This window comes from Pangasianodon hypophthalmus, chromosome 6, assembly GCF_027358585.1.
Source record: "Pangasianodon hypophthalmus isolate fPanHyp1 chromosome 6, fPanHyp1.pri, whole genome shotgun sequence".
NCBI lineage: Eukaryota > Metazoa > Chordata > Actinopteri > Siluriformes > Pangasiidae > Pangasianodon > Pangasianodon hypophthalmus.
Genome location: NC_069715.1, coordinates 338,411 through 363,900, shown reverse-complemented (window position 1 = coordinate 363,900; position 25,490 = coordinate 338,411). Strand labels below are relative to the sequence as shown.

General features: G+C 46.3%; 1 protein-coding gene across 3 annotated transcripts; it reads right to left on the bottom strand.

Annotated features, from left to right (window-relative positions):
* Positions 1-5,483: 5,483 nt before the first annotated feature.
* On the bottom strand, positions 5,484-12,719 carry dut (deoxyuridine triphosphatase). Of its 3 annotated transcripts, none has more exons than XM_026911983.3 (7): positions 12,505-12,719; positions 11,897-12,074; positions 10,603-10,694; positions 10,444-10,488; positions 10,271-10,345; positions 10,109-10,179; positions 5,484-5,844 (listed from the first exon to the last, which is right to left on the bottom strand). In XM_026911983.3, the coding sequence occupies exons 1-7, from the start codon at positions 12,587-12,589 to the stop codon at positions 5,788-5,790; spliced, it is 603 nt and encodes a 200-aa protein (XP_026767784.1). In that variant the 5' UTR covers positions 12,590-12,719; the 3' UTR covers positions 5,484-5,787. The 3 variants fall into 3 exon arrangements, with proteins under 3 accessions (XP_026767784.1, XP_026767785.1, XP_026767786.1); XM_026911984.3 differs by lacking the exon at positions 12,505-12,719 and adding an exon at positions 12,168-12,404; XM_026911985.3 differs by lacking the exon at positions 12,505-12,719 and adding an exon at positions 12,163-12,396.
* Positions 12,720-25,490: the final 12,771 nt, after the last annotated feature.

Below are 25,490 nucleotides of genomic sequence, written 5' to 3'. Positions count from 1 at the left end.
CGACAAGAAGGACCAACACTCGTAATTACCATATTCCTTTGAATTATTTGTAAACACACTAAGTTTTATACTCAGGTATTCAAACCTTTATATAAAACCGCTGGCTGCTGCTGAAGATGGTCCACACAGACGGCCTAAAGATCACCATGAGATTACTGAGGATGGTTCCTCTATGAAACCATGAAGATGGCTGTGGATGTTCTTCCTTTGGTAGCTTTAAGACTGTAATTGCTACAAACAGTTTATAACCTCAACACAACAGACTTCACGTGTAAACTCTTATGAACTTTAGTGGTTACACAGCTGCACTATGTGTCCATGTAGTACACAGTTATAGAGGGATTTATTTATAATCGCACTATCGGGTGTCACCCAGATGAGGATGGTTCCCTTTTGAGTCTGGTTCCTCTCAAGGTTCCTCATATCATCTCAGGGAGTTTTTCCTCACCACCGTCACCTCTATCTCACTCATTAGGGATAAATTCATACATTTATAATTTATATCCTGTATTTATATACAGTCGTGTGAAAAAATTAGGACACCCCGTGAAAGCCTGTGTTTTTTTTTAACATAGTTAAACATATGGACATTTGATCTTCATTTTAACAATACTGGGAGATTCAAGTAATATGACTAAACACATAAAACCACAGAAAAGTCTTTTTAAATGATCTGTAAAATGTAATTTTAAAAAAAAATCCAATTTCTTGTGAGGAAAAAGTAAGGACACGCCCACATTTATTTGTACTTAAAATGGCTAAAATTAGCTACAGGTGCATCACATCAGGTGCAAATGATTAGAGCATGGTTACAGAGCATTTTGAAGGAGCTTTGCCTTATTTACACCTCAGACACTTAGTTTGGTTTGTTCTTAATTGCTGAAGTGAGAGGTATCACCATGGTGAGTTCCAAAGAGCTCTCTGAGGCCTTCAGAAAGACGATTGTTGATGCTTATGAGTCTGGTAAGGGATAGAAAAAGATCTCAAAAGAATTTGTAATCAGCCGTTCCTCTGTCCGCAAAATCATTTACAAGTGGAGAACATTTAAAACACCTGCCATCATGGCCAGGTCAGCCGTCCAATCAAATTCACCCCAAGAGCAGAACACGAGATGCTTAAAGAAATCTCCAAGAACCCTAAAACATCATCACGGGACCTACAGCAAGCTCCTGCTACAGCTGATGTCAAAGTGCATGAATCTACAGTCAGAAAGAGACTGCGCAACTTTAATTATCATGGCAGGTGTGCAAGGAGGAAACCTTTGCTGTCTAAGCAAAACATGAGAGATGAAAAACTGAAGAAATTTGGTTTTAATAATATCTTTTATAGTTCATCCCCAAACCGTCGTAGGAGGGGGTCATTATTTTAATTTCAAAAGGTGTCAATTTTGAGTGTCACACAGAAATAAAGGATAAAGAAGGGAGATATGTTATCGTTAAAGGAACAATTAATAGTAGCACAGTAACTCTTGTGAATGTTTATGCCCCACCGGAAAGCAATAAACAATACTTCAAATCATTATTTGATATTGTAGCTAATAGATGTCTGGAGGGAACTACAGCCATTAGAGAAGGACTACAGCCGCTACTCTGCCGCGCATTCTGTATACTCTAGAACAGATTACTTTCTCTTACAAGAAGAAAACAGACACAGGATACAGCAATGTCGAACTGGGGTAGCTGACGTATCAGATCATAGTGCTATCTATGTGAGGATCTCTCTGGGGGAAAAAAGAAACACGCAGTGGAAATTAAATTTAGGAATATTAAATAATAAATTAATAATTGAACAAATTCGCACGGAAATAAAAAGATATTTAGAGGAGAATAACAATGGTGAAGTGGACCCCTCCATACTATGGGATGCACTTAAGGCAGTGATTCCAGGAAAATTAATAGCTATTACAAGCACTTTAAAAAAAAAAAGAAAAGGCTCATTATGAAAAACCTACTTCAGAATTAAATCAATTGGAGCTTAAACATAAACATAATGCGAATAAAGAGGTGATGGCTCAAACTGGAGAACTGAGAAAGGAAATTAATGGCTTATTAACGTTAGAAGTAGAGAAAAAGGCAAGATTTTTAAAACTTATTTGGAAGCAGGACCAAGAGCACTTAAATTATTGGCAAGGCGAATGCGAAAGCAACAAATTAATCATTTAATCTCTAAATTATGCGATCCCAAAACAAATCAAATTAAATACGATCCAAAAGATATTGAAAATATTTTTAAGAACTATTATGAAGAACTATACAAACAGACCTCTGAAATGGATAGAACAAAAGTACTGGAGTTCCTTAATACATTAGATCTGCCCTCTACTGGCGATTTACAAAATAAAAACTTAACTGCAGAAATAACCACTGAGAAATTACCACAAGCCATGGGTAAACTAAAGCCAGGCAAAGAACCAGGGATCTATATCACGCCTTAATACAGAATATAAAATGTATAGTTCTATTTTAGCATCCAGAATACAATTGTTCTTACCAGATTTGATAGATGAAGACCAAACAGGTTTTGTTAAAGGTCGACAAACATGTGAAAATATTAGAAGAACTCTTCATATAGTAGATAGGGCTCATCGAAACAAACTACCTGTTGCTCTAATCAGTCTCGATGCTGAGAAGGCCTTCGACAGGGTACACTGGGAGTTTCTTTACTTATCGCTAGAAAAGCTGGGTTTTGACGGTAAATCTATCCAGTGTATAAAGTCAATATCTCAAAACCCAACAGCTAGAGTGAGAGTAAAGGGGTCTCTATCAGAAAGATTTCACCTGGAAAGAGGAACTAGGCAGGGTTGCTGTCTTAGTCCTTCTCTCTTCGCCTTCTATACAGAACCACTGGCTCAATTACTCAGACAGCAGTTGTTAAAATAAAAGTGTTAACACAAAATTAGTTTGTTTGTAGATGACGTTATGATTTATTTAGCTGAACCCAAGAAACATTTCACAAACCTTATGCAAGTATTAGAGCAATTTAATGAATATGCCGGATATAAATTAAATGTAACAAAAACCCAAATTCTTATGCTTAATTGTAAACCAAACACGGAACTCAAACAAAACTATGACATTAATTGAGACGCAAAATGTCTAAAATACCTAGGAGTAAATTTAACTAAAGACTTAACAACACTGTCTAGGGCCAATTACGATCTAATTACTAATAATATAAAGAGCGATATTGAGAGGTGGTCCAGGTATCCCATGAGCTTCAGTGATAGGATAAGAGGAGTAAAAATGAATATTTTACCACGTTTGCTGTATTTGTTTCAATCACACCCAGTGGAAATCCCACCAAAGCAATTCTGTGAATGGGATAAATTAATATCGAGGTACATATGGGGTGGTAAGAGACCCCGAGTGCGCTATTCAACACTCCAATTACCTAAAGAAAAAGGTGGTATGCCTCTTCCAAATCTTAAAAATTATTTCAGCACAAATACGTCCAATTTTTTACTGATGTACTTCTAGTTATACAGCCAAGTGGAAAGACATAGAAATAAATGTACAAGATCTTCAAGCTCAGTCTTTTATAGGGGAGAGTGAAATTCATGGACATAGTAAAGACAAACTGGGCCCAATAGTGACCTTTTCATTAAAGATCTGGCATTCTATTGTCAAACATCTCAAACTGGAGAAAGAAATTGGAATGTTTAGGTGGATTACGCATGATGAGGAGTTTAAGTCAGGAAGGGAAGATCCAATATTTCAACAATGGAAGGAGAGGGGAATAACGACATTGTGCTGTGTAATTACAGAGGGTGAAATTAAAAGTGTCCAGGACTTAAAGGATGATTTTGGAATCAGAAATCAGGACTTATTGTGATATTTCCAATTAAGGGATTACTACAATAAAAAAAAAGGAAAATTAGAGTAAATGATATCCATTCCCTTACTAAAATGATGATGGATGCCTATAATCATACATTACCCAGAATAATTTCTTCCTTATATGAGGTATTAATGTGTTGCAGCTCCTCCTCCACACTATATATAAAATTGAAATGGGATAAAGAATTAAAGACGATATGTGGATAATACACCAAACTGCCACTAGCTCACAGATATGGAGGGAGTTTTCCTGGAAGTGCCTTATTCACTTCTTTATAACACCGAAGATCAAAAGCAAACAAGTCTCCAGGCAGCAGGTTTGCTGGAGACAGTGTGGACAGTTAGAAGCAGACCACGCACGTATATTTTGGAGTTGTGAGAAAATCCAATCTTTTTGGGATGATGTGCAGGTAGTTCTGTCTGAAGCGCTTGGATATAGAATACCCAGAACCTCTTTATTTCTGCTCATGGGAAATATTAAAGACATAGCACCCAAAAGTGACCAATATTTATGTAAGATTCTTCTCGTGGCATGTAAAAAGACTGTAACTAGGAACTGGCTCAAAGACATCACTTTGAATTGTAAACAATGGTTTGAGATTATTGAAGAAATCCTGGCGATGGAAGAACTTACATGTTAAAGATAAAAAAAGGGCTTTCAGGATGGACTGGGAAAAGTGGTTGATGTATAAAGAATGTAAAGACATCCTCAGATAAGTAAACTGTAAATGTTATAGAAAATGATAAACTCATCTGTTTGGCTTCGTCGTTATGTTTTGTGTGTGGAATTTTTTTTTTTTTCTTCTGAGTTGTTAATTTTGTATATTAAACTAAATAAAAATAAAAGTTAAAAAAAAAAACCAAAAAGAAAAACATGAGGGCAAGACTGAAGTTTGCCAAAGAACACAGACAAAGGCCAAGACTTCTGGAATAATGAGCTTTGGACAGATGAGTCTAAAACTGAATTATTCAGACGCTATAACAGAGGGCAGGTTTGGCGTAAACCAAATACAGCATTTCAGCAGAAGAACCTCCTACCAGCTGTGAAACATGGAGGTGGAAGTGTTATGGTTTGGGGAAGCTTTGCTGCAGCAGGATCTGGCCAGATCACCATCAGAGAATCCACTATGGATTCTACATTGTATCAATGGTGCTTGAGGAACATGTGAGACCATCTGTCCAAAAATTGAAGCTGAAGCGGAACTGCAACATGACAACGACCCAAAACATACCAGTAAATCCACCAAGGACTGGCTGAGAAGTAAAAAATGGAGAGTTCTGGAAAGGCCAAGTCAAAGCCCAAATCTAAATCCTATTGAGATCCTGTGGGGGGATTTGAAACGGACTGTGCGTGTGAGAAACCCCTCAAACATCACACAGCTGAAAGAACTCTGCACTGAGGAGTGGGGAAACGTTCTCCCAGTCGATGTCAGAAACTTATCAATGGCTACAAGAAACGTCTCAGTGAGGTTTTCAGCCAAAAACACTAGCTGTTAGGGCATGAGGTGTCCTAACTTTCTCCTCAGGTGAAAGACTCATTTTTGTTGATTTCTTTTGTTTAATAAGTGAAAACAGTGATTTTTTGTTGTTTACATGCAGTTACATCACAATTTCATCGTCAGGTACAAATTAAAACAAGATCAGAAATTGACATGTTGACATTTATTAATAAAGAACTGAATATTTAATGGGGTGTCCTAATTTTAAAAAGTTATCCAGTCCCTCAGATGTGGAACCAAATAATATTTAACGCTACAGTAGCTGAACGAGCGGAATAAGAGTGTAACATTTCGTAGGAAGTGAATTTAAGCTAACACTACTAGCAGCACCACCTGGTGGCCTAAAGCAGAACACCAGCACTAAACTCATTTGGTGACCACACGACGTCTGTAACAGATTTATTACAAAAAAAAGTTTTATTTAAACAAAGAAAAGTAAAAGAGCAGCAGTTTCAGTTCCTCCCAGTGGAGCCGAATCCCCCAGCGCCCCTCTCCGTCTCATCCAGACTCTGAGAACAAAATAAATAAAAAACAGATTTGTTACCCAACAGTGTTGTATTTTCACATACAGTCCATTCTGTTCACAGCGATACGAGTGTAAACACACAAATCACTAGCCGAGCGGAGCTGTTCAATTCACAGTTTACATCGTTTAAAACTCCAGACACTGGGACACATCTGATTTGGTTTGGAAGAGAGAATTAGACACTTGGCCAAAAACTAGCTTTAGCATTATGTTGCGATTGGCATTTTATATATTAATTCTGGTTCACAGTGTCCTTAGTGTTTTTTTTTTGTTTTGTTTTTTAAGTGCTCTACAAAATGCCAAACACTGCCCTATTTAGGATACGTGCCAAAAAAGTAGCCAGGCAACTAAACCGAATTAATTAACCAAGTAAAAATATATCAAGAAGAATTTTGGGAAAAAAAACAAACAAAATCCTGCTCTTTGGTATATTTGCAAATTGTATCTTTAGTGCACTAAGCATTGAGAACCAGAATGCACTAATTAAACCCGACGGGGTTTTAAAAACAGCATTGTGCGATTAAATGTGAAGCGATTCCATCCAGTCGTTTGTGTGAACGATACATTTCTGCGTACAGTGGATATTTACACACCCCTGATAAAATGGCAGGTTTCTGTGATTAAAACATTAAACCAAGACAAATCATCTCAGAACTTTCTCCACCCACATTGTTTTATACACTGCTCAAAACACATCAGCTCTCAATGGGGAAAAGTATCACGCTGGATATCTACACTGATATGGACTGGGTAATGTGTTAGGAACGAAAGGAGGCCACATCGTTTGAGGGAAATGAAAATGATCAACCTACTGAATTCAAAGACACCCCAAAAGTCAAAGTGAAACAATGATGCAGCAGGCCAGTCCATTTTGCTGAAATTTCATTGCAGCAACTCAAAATGGTGCTCAGTAGTTTGTATGGCCCCCACGTGCTTGTACGCAACGTCGGGGGCATGCTCCTAATGAGACGACGGATGGTGTCCTGGGGTCTTTCCTCCCAGATCTGGACCAGCGCATCACTGAGCTCCTGGACAGTCTGAGGTGGAACCTGTCGGTGTCAGATGGACCGAAACATAATGTCCCAGAGGTGATCTATTGGATTTAGGTCAGGTGAGTGTGGGAACTGCCTGCATACTCTCGCCACATGAGGCCGGGCATTGTCATGCACCAGGAGGAACCCAGGACCCACTGCACCAGCGTACGGTCTGACAATGGGTCCAAGGATTTCATCCTGATACCTAATGGCAGTCAGGGTGCCATTGTCTAGCCTGTAGAGGTCTGTGCGTCCCTCCATGGATATGCCTCCCCAGACCATCACTGACCCACCACCAAACCGGTCATGCTGAATGATGTTACAGGCAGCATAACGTTCTCCACGGCTTCTCCAGACCCTTTCACCTCTGTCACATGTACTCAGGGTGAACCTGCTCTCATGTGTGAAAAGCACAGGGCACCAGTGGCAGATCTGCCAATTCTGGTGTTCAACGGCAAATGCCAATCAAGCTCCACGGTGCTGGGCAGTGAGCACAGGGCCCAGTAGAGGACGTCGGACCCTCGGGCCACCCTCATGAAGTCTGTTTCTGATTGTCTGGTCAGAGACATTCACAGCAGTGGCCTGCTGGAGGTCATTTTGTAGGGCTCTGGCAGTGCTCATCCTGTTCCTCCTTGCACAAAGGAGCAGATACCGGTGCTGCTGATGGGTTAAGGACCTTCTACAGCCCTGTCCAGCTCTCCTAGAGTAACTGCCTGTCTCCTGGAATCTCCTCCATGCTCTTGAGACTGTGCTGGGAGACACAGCAAACCTTCTGGCAATGGCACGTATTGATGTGCAATCCTGGAGGAGTTGGACTGCCTGTGCAACTCTGTAGGGTCCAGGTATCGCCTCATGCTACCAGTAGTGACACTGACCCTAGCCAAATGCAAAACTAGTGAAAAACAGTCAGAAAAGATGAGTAGGGAAAAAATGTCAGTGGCCTCCACCTGTAAAACCATTCCTGTTCTGGGGGTCGTCTCATTGTTGCCCATCTAGTGCACCTGTTGTTAATTTCATTAACACCAAAGCAGCTGAAACTGATGAACAACTCCCTCTGCTACTGAACTGACCAGATCAATATCCCAGGAGTTTAACTGACTTGATGCTATACACCGATTAAAAAGAGTTCCTTTAATTTTTTTGAGCAGCGCATGTTGTAATTTCACAATCAGAAACATTTCAAGCAAAAATAAAGAGTTATAAGAACCTGGTTGCATAAGTATACACACCCTTTAATAATTGGGGGTTGGGCTGTGTTCAGAATGGACCAATCACATTCAATCTCAAGTTCAAAAGAAATCATACAGCTGTCATCAATTAAATTATTCTGATTAACTCCAAATAAAGACCAGCTGTTTGTGTAGGAGTTTCTTCACCAACTGCTGAAGCCATGTTCCTCAAAGAGCTTACAAAGTATGTACGGTATCTCACTGTGGAAAGATATCAATCAGGAGAGGAGTATAAAAGAACTTCCAAAACATTAGATGTACCATGGAACACCATGAAGCCCATCATCAACAAGTGGAGAACATGGAGCACCACAGTGACATCACCAAGAACAGGACGTCCATCCAAAATTTTTGAAAAGGACAAGACAATAACTTACCAGGGAGGCTGCCAAGAGACCAACAGCAACATTAAATGAGCTGAAGGAACATCTGGCAAGTATGGATGACTCTGCATGTGACATCAATCTCTCAGATTCTTCACATGTCTGGGCTCTGGGGTAGGGCAGAAGCCCTTTCTCACAAAAAACATCCAAGCTCAACTAAATCACCCCAAACCATGTGGCTAAATGTTTTATAGTCTGATGAGAAATTCCAAAAGGTACAATAATTCCACAATTCCACAAGAACACCATACCCACGGTGAAGCATGAGGGTGGACTTTCCTTTTTAACACCCCAATAAATGTTTGATTGTTTTTCACTTAATTTCTATACGCTGTAATTTCACATAGAGGATGGAAAAAGTTTACATCACAAAACCCCGACATTAACAGGGGTGTGTAGACTTTATATCCACTGTAAATACACACACACCTGAAACACACACCTGTTCCCTGTTCTGTCAGAGGAGTGTGTTGTGTGGAGAAAGGAAAGATGAGAGATGATGTGATAGTGTTCTGTTCTCTCCACAGTGGTGCTTTAAATCACACCTCATGTACATTTACAGCGTTTGGCTCTTATCCAGAGAGACTTACAGAAGAGCTTTGAAGTCTCCATCAGTAAATATATTCTGATACTGGTTCAGTACGGCACAGACTAAGAGTACCATCTAAAATCCGTCAGGGAGATAATATAGTAAAAAGCACACAGACAATTCTCTTTATTTTTATTTTTTTATTATTATTATTATTACCAGTAAAGTGCTAATTTAAGTGCTTGGTGAAGAGGTAGGTCTCAAGTCTTTGTTTAAAGCCAGTGACTCAGCTGTTCAGACGTCTAGGGGAAGTTCATTCCACCCCCTCGGCCCAGAACAGAGAAGAGTCTTGATGCAGGTCTTCCTCGTACCCTGAGAGATGGAGGGATCAGTGGAGCAGTGCTAGAGGATCAGAGGGAGTGTGGTGGCGCTCGAGGAGTGATAAGTGCTTTGAGATAACTGGGTAATGGTCTGTTTTTGGCTCTGTAGGTGAGCATCAGTGTTTAAATCTGATGCAGCAGCTACAGGAAGCCAGTGGAGGGAGCGCAGCAATGGGGTGGTGTGGGAGAACTTAGGAAGGTTGAGAAGCTGCATTCTGGATCAGCTGCAGAGGATGAAGCTCAGAGGCAGAGCTGCCAGGAGATCAGTAGATCAGGCTCAGAATGATAAGTGACTGAACAAGCACTGGAGTGGCCTGAGTGGAGAGAAATGGACGCATCCTTCTGATGTTGTGAAGGAGAAATCAGCATGAGCGTGTCAGATGAGCGATGTGAGAGGAGAAGGACAGTTGGTAGTCCATGGTTGAGAGATATCCAGGAAGTGGTTTAGGACGCAGCCTCAGGCAGGTGCCGGTTGTGGAGGAGCTTTGTTGTGGAAGCTAAACACTTAGGCACCACTTTCCCACGGTATTTAGAACATCAGTAGTGCGGTTTGGGACAGAGCCCAGGACCACAGCGTGGATGAAGATGGAAATAAACAGCGCGTGTTTGGCTGCACTCACGCTGCGCCTCTTTACACCATTATTATAAACATCTCCGACTCTGTGTCAGGTATAGAGATTGATGGTCTTTACCTTGAGCTCCTGTAGGTCAGGATAGCAGATCCGCTCACACACTAGCTGAGCCACTCGGTCTCCTTTTTTCACTGCAAAGCAAACAGAACTCCATTTATTACCCAAATCCAGAGTCACACACTCACAAACTCCACGTCTTTCAGCCACGGCTTCAAACCGCACCTTCAAACGTCTCCTTGCCGAAGTTGAACAGCACGACTCCAACGTTTCCTCTGTAGTCCTCATCCACCACGCCGGCTAATCAGCAGAACACCGTTAGCTGAGGCTCGGACTGAACCATACTGCGTGATTATAGTATTTCAGTAATACGCTACAGGACTGGGTGGGTCACTTACCTCCAACATCGATAAAGTGCTTCGCTGCCAGACCTGAGCGAGGAGCTGAGGGATAAAAATAACAGTCACAATACGACTACGGTGCGCTCATGTCTTTGAATAAAAGCTCTATATAATGAGGACGTTAGGGGAAGGTCACTCAGGGGGACGTGTCCGTACCCACTCGGCCGTAGCATCCTGCAGGAACAGCGATCTGGATGTCCGTCTTCACGATGGCCTTGTCCATCGGCGCAATGGTGTAATCATACGCACTGAGCGTAGGAAGAGAAGAGAGTTATTATTACTCAGCTATTTACACAGCACTCGGATTCATCACATACGCTATACCACACTTTACAGGAACTTAACCCCACCCTTATGTTTCATTCTGTCTTTACACCTACAGGTGAAGAACAACGTGCATCAGGTGTCCTTTGTGCCAAACTGCCATTAGAATCATTAATTAATCATAAATGTGGGTTTATGAGTAAGTGTGAATAGGTATGTGTATATATGTACATACGTGAGTGCGTGTGTGTGTGTGCGTGTGTGTGTGTGTGTGTGTGTTTAGTGTAATGTACGAGTTTTAGATGTTCATACTCTATGTATTTTTGGTTTGTTGTTTTTTAGGTTGTTGTAATGATGTCCTTGTTCATACTGTATGGTGAAGCCACATAAAACTAACTAACTTTTTAATCTCTTATGTAAAGCCCTTTTTAATGTGGGACTCATTTTTTTAAAAAAATGCCAAATTATTATTAATTTCCATTATTAATTTATTTGAGATTATTGGAGAGAATGTATCATAAGCAGCTATGCACAAAAAATATATATATTATGAATAGACCCTTACATACATTTCTCTATAATGAGGATATTTGTGCAGCTAAATTTTAGCACCATCGTGTTATTTAATGCATGATTAAACAGTTTACTTCAGGAAAGTCTAATGAGCGTTTACTCTGTTTCCACAGTAACCTCTAGAACGCTGTATATAATGCCAACGTGTAAGTGAAGAATCGACTCTCTGATTCCGTCTATAAGGACTGTGTGTAAGTGAAGAATCGACTCCCTGATTCCGTCTATAAGGACTATGTGTAAGTGAAGAATCGACTCCCTGATTCCGTCTATAAGGACTGTGTGTAAGTGAAGAATCGACTCTCTGATTCCGTCTATAAGGACTGTGTGTAAGTGAAGAATCGACTCTCTGATTCCGTCTATAAGGACTGTGTGTAAGTGCAGAATCGACTCTCTGATTCCGTCTATAAAGACAACGTGTAAGTGAAGAACCGACTCTCTCATTCCATTTGAACTAAAGAATCGACTCCCAGACTTATGGAATCGAACAGCTCCCCTATGCAGCCAGCTATGGAGCTAGGAGGCTTTATCTTGGTGAAATTACTAAACATAACCAACATAAAAGTGGTGGTCTTCTTTCTTCTTACACATAAGCATATTTTACTAGTTTTCCTACCTGTACAGGTCGTATCCGGCGGCTTTAGCAGAGCCTCTGGTCGGTGTTGTGGCGTGTTCAGACAGTTTAGCGAACTTTAGCACGATGCTACCGCTATTTTCATTCATCTCCTCAGTCCTGCTCTTCTTCATAGGGGACACTGAGGTCGCGTCTGTCACTTCTGAGCACGGCATTTTACCTGCAACACGAGAACTGAGAGTTAAAACAGAACAAAATGAGAAAAACTGAATAAAATGCGAGAAAATAAAACATCTGTGGTGAGCCACCTCACAGAGTCGCCGCCAAGATTCCCGCGCTAATCTCCTTCTGCTCACGCGCATTTAAAGGGCGCGCGCAAGAGCAGACCACATCCTCGCGCCTTTTTTTAACCAATGATACGACGCTGATATGACGCTGATGTGACGCTATCTCAACAGCCAATCAGAGCGCTGCATTTCTGAACCGACTGAACAACTCTAAATAAAAACAGTTGTTTCTGTGCTAGCAAACCACAGAGTCGGTATTTAGCACCAAATCAAGCCTTAATGATTCGCATTGTTCACATATAGATGTTTTCTGGTCTCAGATATCATCTGTAGCACCACAGCAAATCGAAAAGAGTAAGATACCGTTTCTGTGTGAAGAAAAGCATCTTCTCTGTGTCAGTCTCTGACCGCTATAAAGCACAGCCTTCACAAAGGAGAGAGAAAACATGCTGATTAAAGTGATCCACTCATGTTGCTTCAGGATTAATGGCGACAGACAGCCAGCGCTTCACTCTACACTAGCAGTGCTGTGTACACAAACTGAATCTGCGCAGTGGTGACAGTTCTGCCTTCAGACTGTAATGCGCATGCGCACTGCTTCTTCTTCTGGTCTTACTGGCGGAACCAGGTTTTGGTGCGTTTCCGCCACCTGCTGGTTTGGAGTGCACTACTCCTGCGCCATCCCTTCTGTTTCCACACACAGCCCCTTTAACTAACGCTTTAACTTCTGATTTACTCAGCAGGACATTCTCCTCCATCCTCTGTCTCAGAGCCTGCTCTCCATGCCCCCGCCTCCTCATCTTCCTCCACGCCCACATCAGCCGAATTTCATATTACTTATCTTTGCCTCCATGAGGACGTCCCACTAGTGCACCTCGTTACCACTGAATACAAGTGTGAGCATACTGCAGTGTTCTGAGAGCAGGATTCTTCAACCCACTGAAGAGACAAATTAATAGCGATTACTTCTGTTGCATAAACTATGTGTTCTGCTGCCCCTTAGCAGCATCTTATTATTCACCTCACCCTCATATTCCCATTTATCCCAAATACAGGCTATAGGTACAGTGGCAGAAACGCCGCAAATACAGACGACACACACGCCGCAAATACAGACGACACACACGCCGCAAATACAGACCACACACGCCTCAAATACAGACGACACACACGCCGCAAATACAGACAACACACGCCGCAAATACAGACAACACACGCCGCAAATACAGACGACACACACGCCGCAAATACAGACGACACACGCCGCAAATACAGACGACACACACGCCGCAAATACAGACGACACACACGCCGCAAATACAGACAACACACGCCGCAAATACAGACGACACACACGCCGCAAATACAGACCACACACGCCTCAAATACAGACGACACACACGCCGCAAATACAGACAACACACGCCGCAAATACAGACGACACACGCCGCAAATACAGACGACACACACGCCGCAAATACAGACGACACACGCCGCAAATACAGACGACACACACGCCGCAAATACAGACAACACACGCCACAAATACAGACACACACACGCCGCAAATACAGACGACACATACGCCCCAAATACAGACGACACACACGCCGCAAATACAGACGACACACGCCGCAAATACAGACGACACACACGCCGCAAATACAGACAACACACGCCGCAAATACAGACGACACACACGCCGCAAATACAGACCACACACACGCCTCAAATACAGACGACACACACGCCGCAAATACAGACAACACACGCCACAAATACAGACAACACACACCGCAAATACAGACAACACACGCCGCAAATACAGACGACACACACGCCTCAAATACAGACGACACACACGCCGCAAATACAGACGACACACGCCGCAAATACAGATGACACACACGCCGCAAATACAGACAACACACGCCACAAATACAGACACACACACGCCGCAAATACAGACGACACACGCCACAAATACAGACAACACACGCCGCAAATACAGACGACACACACGCCTCAAATACAGACGACACACACGCCGCAAATACAGACGACACACACGCCGCAAATACAGACGACACACACGCCTCAAATACAGACAACACACGCCGCAAATACAGACGACACACGCCGCAAATACAGACAACACACGCCGCAAATACAGACGACACACACGCCTCAAATACAGACGACACACGCCGCAAATACAGACGACACACGCCGCAAATACAGACGACACACGCCGCAAATACAGACAACACACGCCACAAATACAGACACACACACGCCGCAAATACAGACGACACACACGCCTCAAATACAGACGACACACGCCGCAAATACAGACGACACACACGCCGCAAATACAGACGACACACACGCCGCAAATACAGACAACACACGCCGCAAATACAGACGACACACACGCCGCAAATACAGACGACACACGCCGCAAATACAGACGACACACACGCCGCAAATACAGACAACACACGCCACAAATACAGACACACACACGCCGCAAATACAGACGACACATACGCCCCAAATACAGACGACACACACGCCGCAAATACAGACGACACACGCCGCAAATACAGACGACACACACGCCGCAAATACAGACAACACACGCCGCAAATACAGACGACACACACGCCGCAAATACAGACCACACACACGCCTCAAATACAGACGACACACACGCCGCAAATACAGACAACACACGCCACAAATACAGACAACACACACCGCAAATACAGACGACACACGCCGCAAATACAGACGACACACACGCCGCAAATACAGACGACACACACGCCCCAAATACAGACGACACACGCCGCAAATACAGACGACACACACGCCGCAAATACAGACGACACACGCCGCAAATACAGACAACACACGCCGCAAATACAGACGACACACACGCCGCAAATACAGACGACACACACGCCCCAAATACAGACGACACACACCGCAAATACAGACAACACACGCCGCAAATACAGACGACACACACGCCGCAAATACAGACGACACACACGCCCCAAATACAGACGACACACACGCCGCAAATACAGACGACACACGCCGCAAATACAGACGACACACACGCCGCAAATACAGACAACACACGCCACAAATACAGACACACACACGCCGCAAATACAGACGACACACGCCACAAATACAGACAACACACGCCGCAAATACAGACGACACACACGCCTCAAATACAGACGACACACACGCCGCAAATACAGACAACACACGCCGCAAATACAGACGACACACGCCGCAAATACAGACAACACACGCCACAAATACAGACACACACACGCCGCAAATACAGACGACACACACGCCTCAAATACAGACGACACACACGCCGCAAATACAGACGACACACGCCGCAAATACAGACGACACACACGCCGCAAATACAGACGACACACGCCGCAAATACAGACGACACACGCCGCAAATACAGACGACACACACGCCGCAAATACAGACGACACACACGCCGCAAATACAGACGACACACACGCCGCAAATACAGACGACACACACGCCGCAAATACAGACAACACACGCCGCAAATACAGACAACACACGCCGCAAATACAGACGACACACACGCCGCAAATACAGACAACACACGCCGCAAATACAGACGACACACGCCGCAAATACAGACAACACACGCCGCAAATACAGACGACACACACGCCGCAAATACAGACGACACACACGCCTCAAATACAGACGACACACACGCCGCAAATACAGACGACACACACGCCGCAAATACAGACGACACACACGCCGCAAATACAGACGACACACGCCGCAAATACAGACGACACACACGCCACAAATACAGACGACACACACGCCGCAAATACAGACGACACACACGCCGCAAATACAGACGACACACACGCCACAAATACAGACGACACACACGCCTCAAATACAGATGACACACGCCGCAAATACAGACGACACACACGCCTCAAATACAGACGACACACGCCGCAAATACAGACGACACACACCGCAAATACAGACGACACACACGCCGCAAATACAGACGACACACACGCCTCAAATACAGACGACACACACGCCGCAAATACAGACGACACACACGCCGCAAATACAGACGACACACACGCCGCAAATACAGACGACACACGCCGCAAATACAGACGACACACACGCCGCAAATACAGACGACACACACGCCGCAAATACAGACGACACACACGCCGCAAATACAGACACACACACGCCGCAAATACAGACGACACACGCCGCAAATACAGACGACACACACGCCGCAAATACAGACGACACACACGCCGCAAATACAGACGACACACACGCCCCAAATACAGACACACACACGCCGCAAATACAGACGACACACGCCGCAAATACAGACGACACACACGCCGCAAATACAGACGACACACGCCGCAAATACAGACGACACACGCCGCAAATACAGACGACACACACCGCAAATACAGACGACACACACGCCTCAAATACAGACGACACACACGCCGCAAATACAGACGACACACGCCGCAAATACAGACGACACACACGCCGCAAATACAGACGACACACGCCGCAAATACAGACCACACACACGCCTCAAATACAGACGACACACACGCCTCAAATACAGACGACACACACGCCGCAAATACAGACGACACACACGCCTCAAATACAGACGACACACACGCCGCAAATACAGACGACACACACGCCCCAAATACAGACGACACACACGCCTCAAATACAGACGACACACACGCCGCAAATACAGACGACACACACGCCCCAAATACAGACGACACACACGCCGCAAATACAGACGACACACACGCCGCAAATACAGACGACACACACGCCGCAAATACAGACGACACACACGCCCCAAATACAGACGACACACACGCCGCAAATACAGACGACACACACGCCGCAAATACAGACGACACACACGCCCCAAATACAGACGACACACACGCCGCAAATACAGACGACACACACGCCGCAAATACAGACGACACACACGCCTCAAATACAGACGACACACACGCCGCAAATACAGACGACACACGCCGCAAATACAGACGACACACACGCCGCAAATACAGACAACACACGCCACAAATACAGACACACACACGCCCCAAATACAGACGACACACACGCCGCAAATACAGACGACACACACGCCGCAAATACAGACGACACACACGCCCCAAATACAGACGACACACACGCCGCAAATACAGACGACACACACGCCGCAAATACAGACGACACACACGCCCCAAATACAGACGACACACACGCCGCAAATACAGACGACACACACGCCGCAAATACAGACGACACACGCCGCAAATACAGACGACACACGCCGCAAATACAGACAACACACGCCGCAAATACAGACGACACACACGCCGCAAATACAGACGACACACACGCCGCAAATACAGACGACACACACGCCGCAAATACAGACAACACACGCCGCAAATACAGACGACACACGCCGCAAATACAGACAACACACGCCTCAAATACAGACGACACACGCCGCAAATACAGACGACACACACGCCTCAAATACAGACGACACACACGCCGCAAATACAGACGACACACACGCCGCAAATACAGACGACACACACGCCGCAAATACAGACGACACACGCCGCAAATACAGACGACACACACGCCACAAATACAGACGACACACACGCCGCAAATACAGACGACACACACGCCGCAAATACAGACGACACACACGCCACAAATACAGACGACACACACGCCTCAAATACAGATGACACACGCCGCAAATACAGACGACACACACGCCTCAAATACAGACGACACACGCCGCAAATACAGACGACACACACCGCAAATACAGACGACACACACGCCGCAAATACAGACGACACACACGCCTCAAATACAGACGACACACACGCCGCAAATACAGACGACACACACGCCGCAAATACAGACGACACACGCCGCAAATACAGACGACACACACGCCGCAAATACAGACGACACACACGCCGCAAATACAGACGACACACACGCCGCAAATACAGACGACACACACGCCGCAAATACAGACACACACACGCCGCAAATACAGACGACACACGCCGCAAATACAGACGACACACACGCCGCAAATACAGACGACACACACGCCGCAAATACAGACGACACACACACCCCAAATACAGACACACACACGCCGCAAATACAGACGACACACGCCGCAAATACAGACGACACACACGCCGCAAATACAGACGACACACACACCCCAAATACAGACACACACGCCGCAAATACAGACGACACACACGCCCCAAATACAGACGACACACACGCCGCAAATACAGACGACACACACACCCCAAATACAGACACACACACGCCGCAAATACAGACGACACACGCCGCAAATACAGACGACACACACGCCGCAAATACAGACGACACACGCCGCAAATACAGACGACACACACGCCGCAAATACAGACCACACACACGCCTCAAATACAGACGACACACACGCCGCAAATACAGACAACACACGCCACAAATACAGACAACACACACCGCAAATACAGACGACACACGCCGCAAATACAGACGACACACACGCCGCAAATACAGACGACACACACGCCCCAAATACAGACGACACACGCCGCAAATACAGACGACACACACGCCGCAAATACAGACGACACACGCCGCAAATACAGACAACACACGCCGCAAATACAGACGACACACACGCCGCAAATACAGACGACACACACGCCCCAAATACAGACGACACACACCGCAAATACAGACAACACACGCCGCAAATACAGACGACACACACGCCGCAAATACAGACGACACACACGCCCCAAATACAGACGACACACACGCCGCAAATACAGACGACACACGCCGCAAATACAGATGACACACACGCCGCAAATACAGACAACACACGCCACAAATACAGACACACACACGCCGCAAATACAGACGACACACGCCACAAATACAGACAACACACGCCGCAAATACAGACGACACACACGCCTCAAATACAGACGACACACACGCCGCAAATACAGACAACACACGCCGCAAATACAGACGACACACGCCGCAAATACAGACAACACACGCCACAAATACAGACACACACACGCCGCAAATACAGACGACACACACGCCTCAAATACAGACGACACACACGCCGCAAATACAGACGACACACGCCGCAAATACAGACGACACACACGCCGCAAATACAGACAACACACGCCGCAAATACAGACGACACACGCCGCAAATACAGACGACACACACGCCGCAAATACAGACGACACACACGCCGCAAATACAGACGACACACACGCCGCAAATACAGACGACACACACGCCGCAAATACAGACAACACACGCCGCAAATACAGACAACACACGCCGCAAATACAGACGACACACACGCCGCAAATACAGACAACACACGCCGCAAATACAGACGACACACGCCGCAAATACAGACAACACACGCCGCAAATACAGACGACACACACGCCGCAAATACAGACGACACACACGCCTCAAATACAGACGACACACACGCCGCAAATACAGACGACACACACGCCGCAAATACAGACGACACACACGCCGCAAATACAGACGACACACGCCGCAAATACAGACGACACACACGCCACAAATACAGACGACACACACGCCGCAAATACAGACGACACACACGCCGCAAATACAGACGACACACACGCCACAAATACAGACGACACACACGCCTCAAATACAGATGACACACGCCGCAAATACAGACGACACACACGCCTCAAATACAGACGACACACGCCGCAAATACAGACGACACACACCGCAAATACAGACGACACACACGCCGCAAATACAGACGACACACACGCCGCAAATACAGACGACACACACGCCACAAATACAGACGACACACACGCCTCAAATACAGATGACACACGCCGCAAATACAGACGACACACACGCCTCAAATACAGACGACACACGCCGCAAATACAGACGACACACACCGCAAATACAGACGACACACACGCCGCAAATACAGACGACACACACGCCTCAAATACAGACGACACACACGCCGCAAATACAGACGACACACGCCGCAAATACAGACGACACACGCCGCAAATACAGACGACACACACGCCGCAAATACAGACGACACACACGCCGCAAATACAGACGACACACACGCCGCAAATACAGACGACACACACGCCGCAAATACAGACGACACACGCCGCAAATACAGACGACACACACGCCACAAATACAGACGACACACACGCCGCAAATACAGACGACACACACGCCGCAAATACAGACGACACACACGCCACAAATACAGACGACACACACGCCTCAAATACAGATGACACACGCCGCAAATACAGACGACACACACGCCTCAAATACAGACGACACACGCCGCAAATACAGACGACACACACCGCAAATACAGACGACACACACGCCGCAAATACAGACGACACACACGCCTCAAATACAGACGACACACACGCCGCAAATACAGACGACACACACGCCGCAAATACAGACGACACACGCCGCAAATACAGACGACACACACGCCGCAAATACAGACGACACACACGCCGCAAATACAGACGACACACACGCCGCAAATACAGACACACACACGCCGCAAATACAGACGACACACGCCGCAAATACAGACGACACACACGCCGCAAATACAGACGACACACACGCCGCAAATACAGACGACACACACACCCCAAATACAGACACACACACGCCGCAAATACAGACGACACACGCCGCAAATACAGACGACACACACGCCGCAAATACAGACGACACACGCCGCAAATACAGACGACACACGCCGCAAATACAGACGACACACGCCGCAAATACAGACGACACACACGCCTCAAATACAGACGACACACACGCCGCAAATACAGACGACACACGCCGCAAATACAGACGACACACACGCCGCAAATACAGACGACACACACGCCCCAAATACAGACGACACACACGCCGCAAATACAGACGACACACACGCCGCAAATACAGACGACACACACGCCTCAAATACAGACGACACACACGCCGCAAATACAGACGACACACGCCGCAAATACAGACCACACACACGCCTCAAATACAGACGACACACACGCCTCAAATACAGACGACACACACGCCGCAAATACAGACGACACACACGCCTCAAATACAGACGACACACACGCCGCAAATACAGACGACACACACGCCCCAAATACAGACGACACACACGCCTCAAATACAGACGACACACACGCCTCAAATACAGACGACACACACGCCGCAAATACAGACGACACACACGCCGCAAATACAGACGACACACACGCCCCAAATACAGACGACACACACGCCCCAAATACAGACGACACACACGCCGCAAATACAGACGACACACACGCCCCAAATACAGACGACACACACGCCGCAAATACAGACGACACACACGCCGCAAATACAGACGACACACACGCCTCAAATACAGACGACACACACGCCGCAAATACAGACGACACACGCCGCAAATACAGACCACACACACGCCTCAAATACAGACGACACACACGCCTCAAATACAGACGACACACACGCCGCAAATACAGACGACACACACGCCTCAAATACAGACGACACACACGCCGCAAATACAGACGACACACACGCCCCAAATACAGACGACACACACGCCTCAAATACAGACGACACACACGCCGCAAATACAGACGACACACACGCCGCAAATACAGACGACACACACGCCCCAAATACAGACGACACATACGCCCCAAATACAGACGACACACACGCCGCAAATACAGACGACACACGCCGCAAATACAGACGACACACACGCCGCAAATACAGACAACACACGCCGCAAATACAGACGACACACACGCCGCAAATACAGACCACACACACGCCTCAAATACAGACGACACACACGCCGCAAATACAGACAACACACGCCACAAATACAGACAACACACACCGCAAATACAGACGACACACACGCCGCAAATACAGACCACACACACGCCTCAAATACAGACGACACACACGCCGCAAATACAGACAACACACGCCACAAATACAGACAACACACGCCGCAAATACAGACGACACACACGCCCCAAATACAGACGACACACACGCCTCAAATACAGACGACACACACGCCTCAAATACAGACGACACACACGCCGCAAATACAGACGACACACACGCCGCAAATACAGACGACACACACGCCTCAAATACAGACGACACACACGCCGCAAATACAGACGACACACGCCGCAAATACAGATGACACACACGCCGCAAATACAGACAACACACGCCACAAATACAGACACACACACGCCGCAAATACAGACGACACACGCCACAAATACAGACAACACACGCCGCAAATACAGACGACACACACGCCTCAAATACAGACGACACACACGCCGCAAATACAGACAACACACGCCGCAAATACAGACGACACACGCCGCAAATACAGACAACACACGCCACAAATACAGACACACACACGCCGCAAATACAGACGACACACACGCCTCAAATACAGACGACACACGCCGCAAATACAGACGACACACACGCCGCAAATACAGACGACACACACGCCGCAAATACAGACAACACACGCCGCAAATACAGACGACACACACGCCGCAAATACAGACGACACACGCCGCAAATACAGACGACACACACGCCGCAAATACAGACAACACACGCCACAAATACAGACACACACACGCCGCAAATACAGACGACACATACGCCCCAAATACAGACGACACACACGCCGCAAATACAGACGACACACGCCGCAAATACAGACGACACACACGCCGCAAATACAGACAACACACGCCGCAAATACAGACGACACACACGCCGCAAATACAGACCACACACACGCCTCAAATACAGACGACACACACGCCGCAAATACAGACAACACACGCCACAAATACAGACAACACACACCGCAAATACAGACGACACACGCCGCAAATACAGACGACACACACGCCGCAAATACAGACGACACACACGCCCCAAATACAGACGACACACGCCGCAAATACAGACGACACACACGCCGCAAATACAGACGACACACGCCGCAAATACAGACAACACACGCCGCAAATACAGACGACACACACGCCGCAAATACAGACGACACACACGCCGCAAATACAGACGACACACGCCGCAAATACAGACGACACACGCCGCAAATACAGACGACACACACGCCGCAAATACAGACGACACACACGCCCCAAATACAGACGACACACACGCCGCAAATACAGACGACACACACGCCGCAAATACAGACGACACACACGCCTCAAATACAGACGACACACACGCCGCAAATACAGACGACACACGCCGCAAATACAGACGACACACACGCCGCAAATACAGACCACACACGCCGCAAATACAGACGACACACACGCCGCAAATACAGACCACACACGCCGCAAATACAGACGACACACACGCCCCAAATACAGACACACACACGCCGCAAATACAGACAACACACACGCCGCAAATACAGACGACACACACGCCGCAAATACAGACGACACACGCCGCAAATGCAGACGACACACACGCCGCAAATACAGACGACACACACGCCCCAAATACAGACGACACACACGCCTCAAATACAGACGACACACACGCCGCAAATACAGACGACACACACGCCGCAAATACAGACGACACACACGCCCCAAATACAGACACACACACGCCGCAAATACAGACGACACACACGCCGCAAATACAGACGACACACACGCCGCAAATACAGACGACACACACGCCGCAAATACAGACGACACACACGCCCCAAATACAGACACACACACGCCGCAAATACAGACGACACACGCCGCAAATACAGACGACACACACGCCGCAAATACAGACGACACACACGCCGCAAATACAGACGACACACACGCCGCAAATACAGACGACACACGCCGCAAATACAGACGACACACACGCCGCAAATACAGACACACACACGCCGCAAATACAGACGACACACACGCCGCAAATACAGACGACACACACGCCTCAAATACAGACGACACACACGCCGCAAATACAGACGACACACGCCGCAAATACAGACGACACACACCGCAAATACAGACGACACACGCCGCAAATACAGACACACACACCGCAAATACAGACGACACACGCCGCAAATACAGACACACACGCCGCAAATACAGACACACACACGCCTCAAATACAGTACTCTGCTTTTGCGCATGTTTTCTGTGTTTTTGAAAACCGCTGGCTGCTGCTGAAGATGGTCCACACAGACGGCCTAAAGATCACCATGAGATTACTGAGGATGGTTCCTCTATGAAACCATGAAGATGGCTGTGGATGTTCTTCCTTTGGTAGCTTTAAGACTGTAATTGCTACGAACAGTTTATAACCTCAACAAAACAGACTTCATGTGAAAACTGTAATGAATTCAGAAGTAACTCTGATGCTCATATTCACAAGCTGCTCATAAGCTCCTGGTTACACAGCTGCACTATGTGTCCATGTAGTACACAGTTATAGAGGGAATGATTTATAATGGCACTATCCGTGTCACCCAGATGAGGATGGTTCCCTTTTGAGTCTGGTTCCTCTCAAGGTTCCTCATATCATCTCAGGGAGTTGTTCCTTGAACCTAGTGCTACTGGATCTCTTGCTTCTTGTATGTTACTGTGTGTTCAGGATTTTCTGAGCGCCCTGGTGGCCACTAGATCCCGTGTAGTGATTTTGACACAGCTGAGGCTGTTTAATTATTTCCTGCTTTTATAAATGTCTGCCAGCCTGAAGGCTCGCTGTGGATCGGGTGAGTTTTTACATGTTTTCAGCCCTGAAATAAAGGCTTTTAACTGCCAACAGTCCACACGAGCGCCTGCGTTTGGTCTCTTTACTCTGAAAACAGAAGCATTAGACGAGTTTCCTTGATTTCCCTGATAGATTAGATATCACTGTTACACTGCTCTGGAGTAGATATT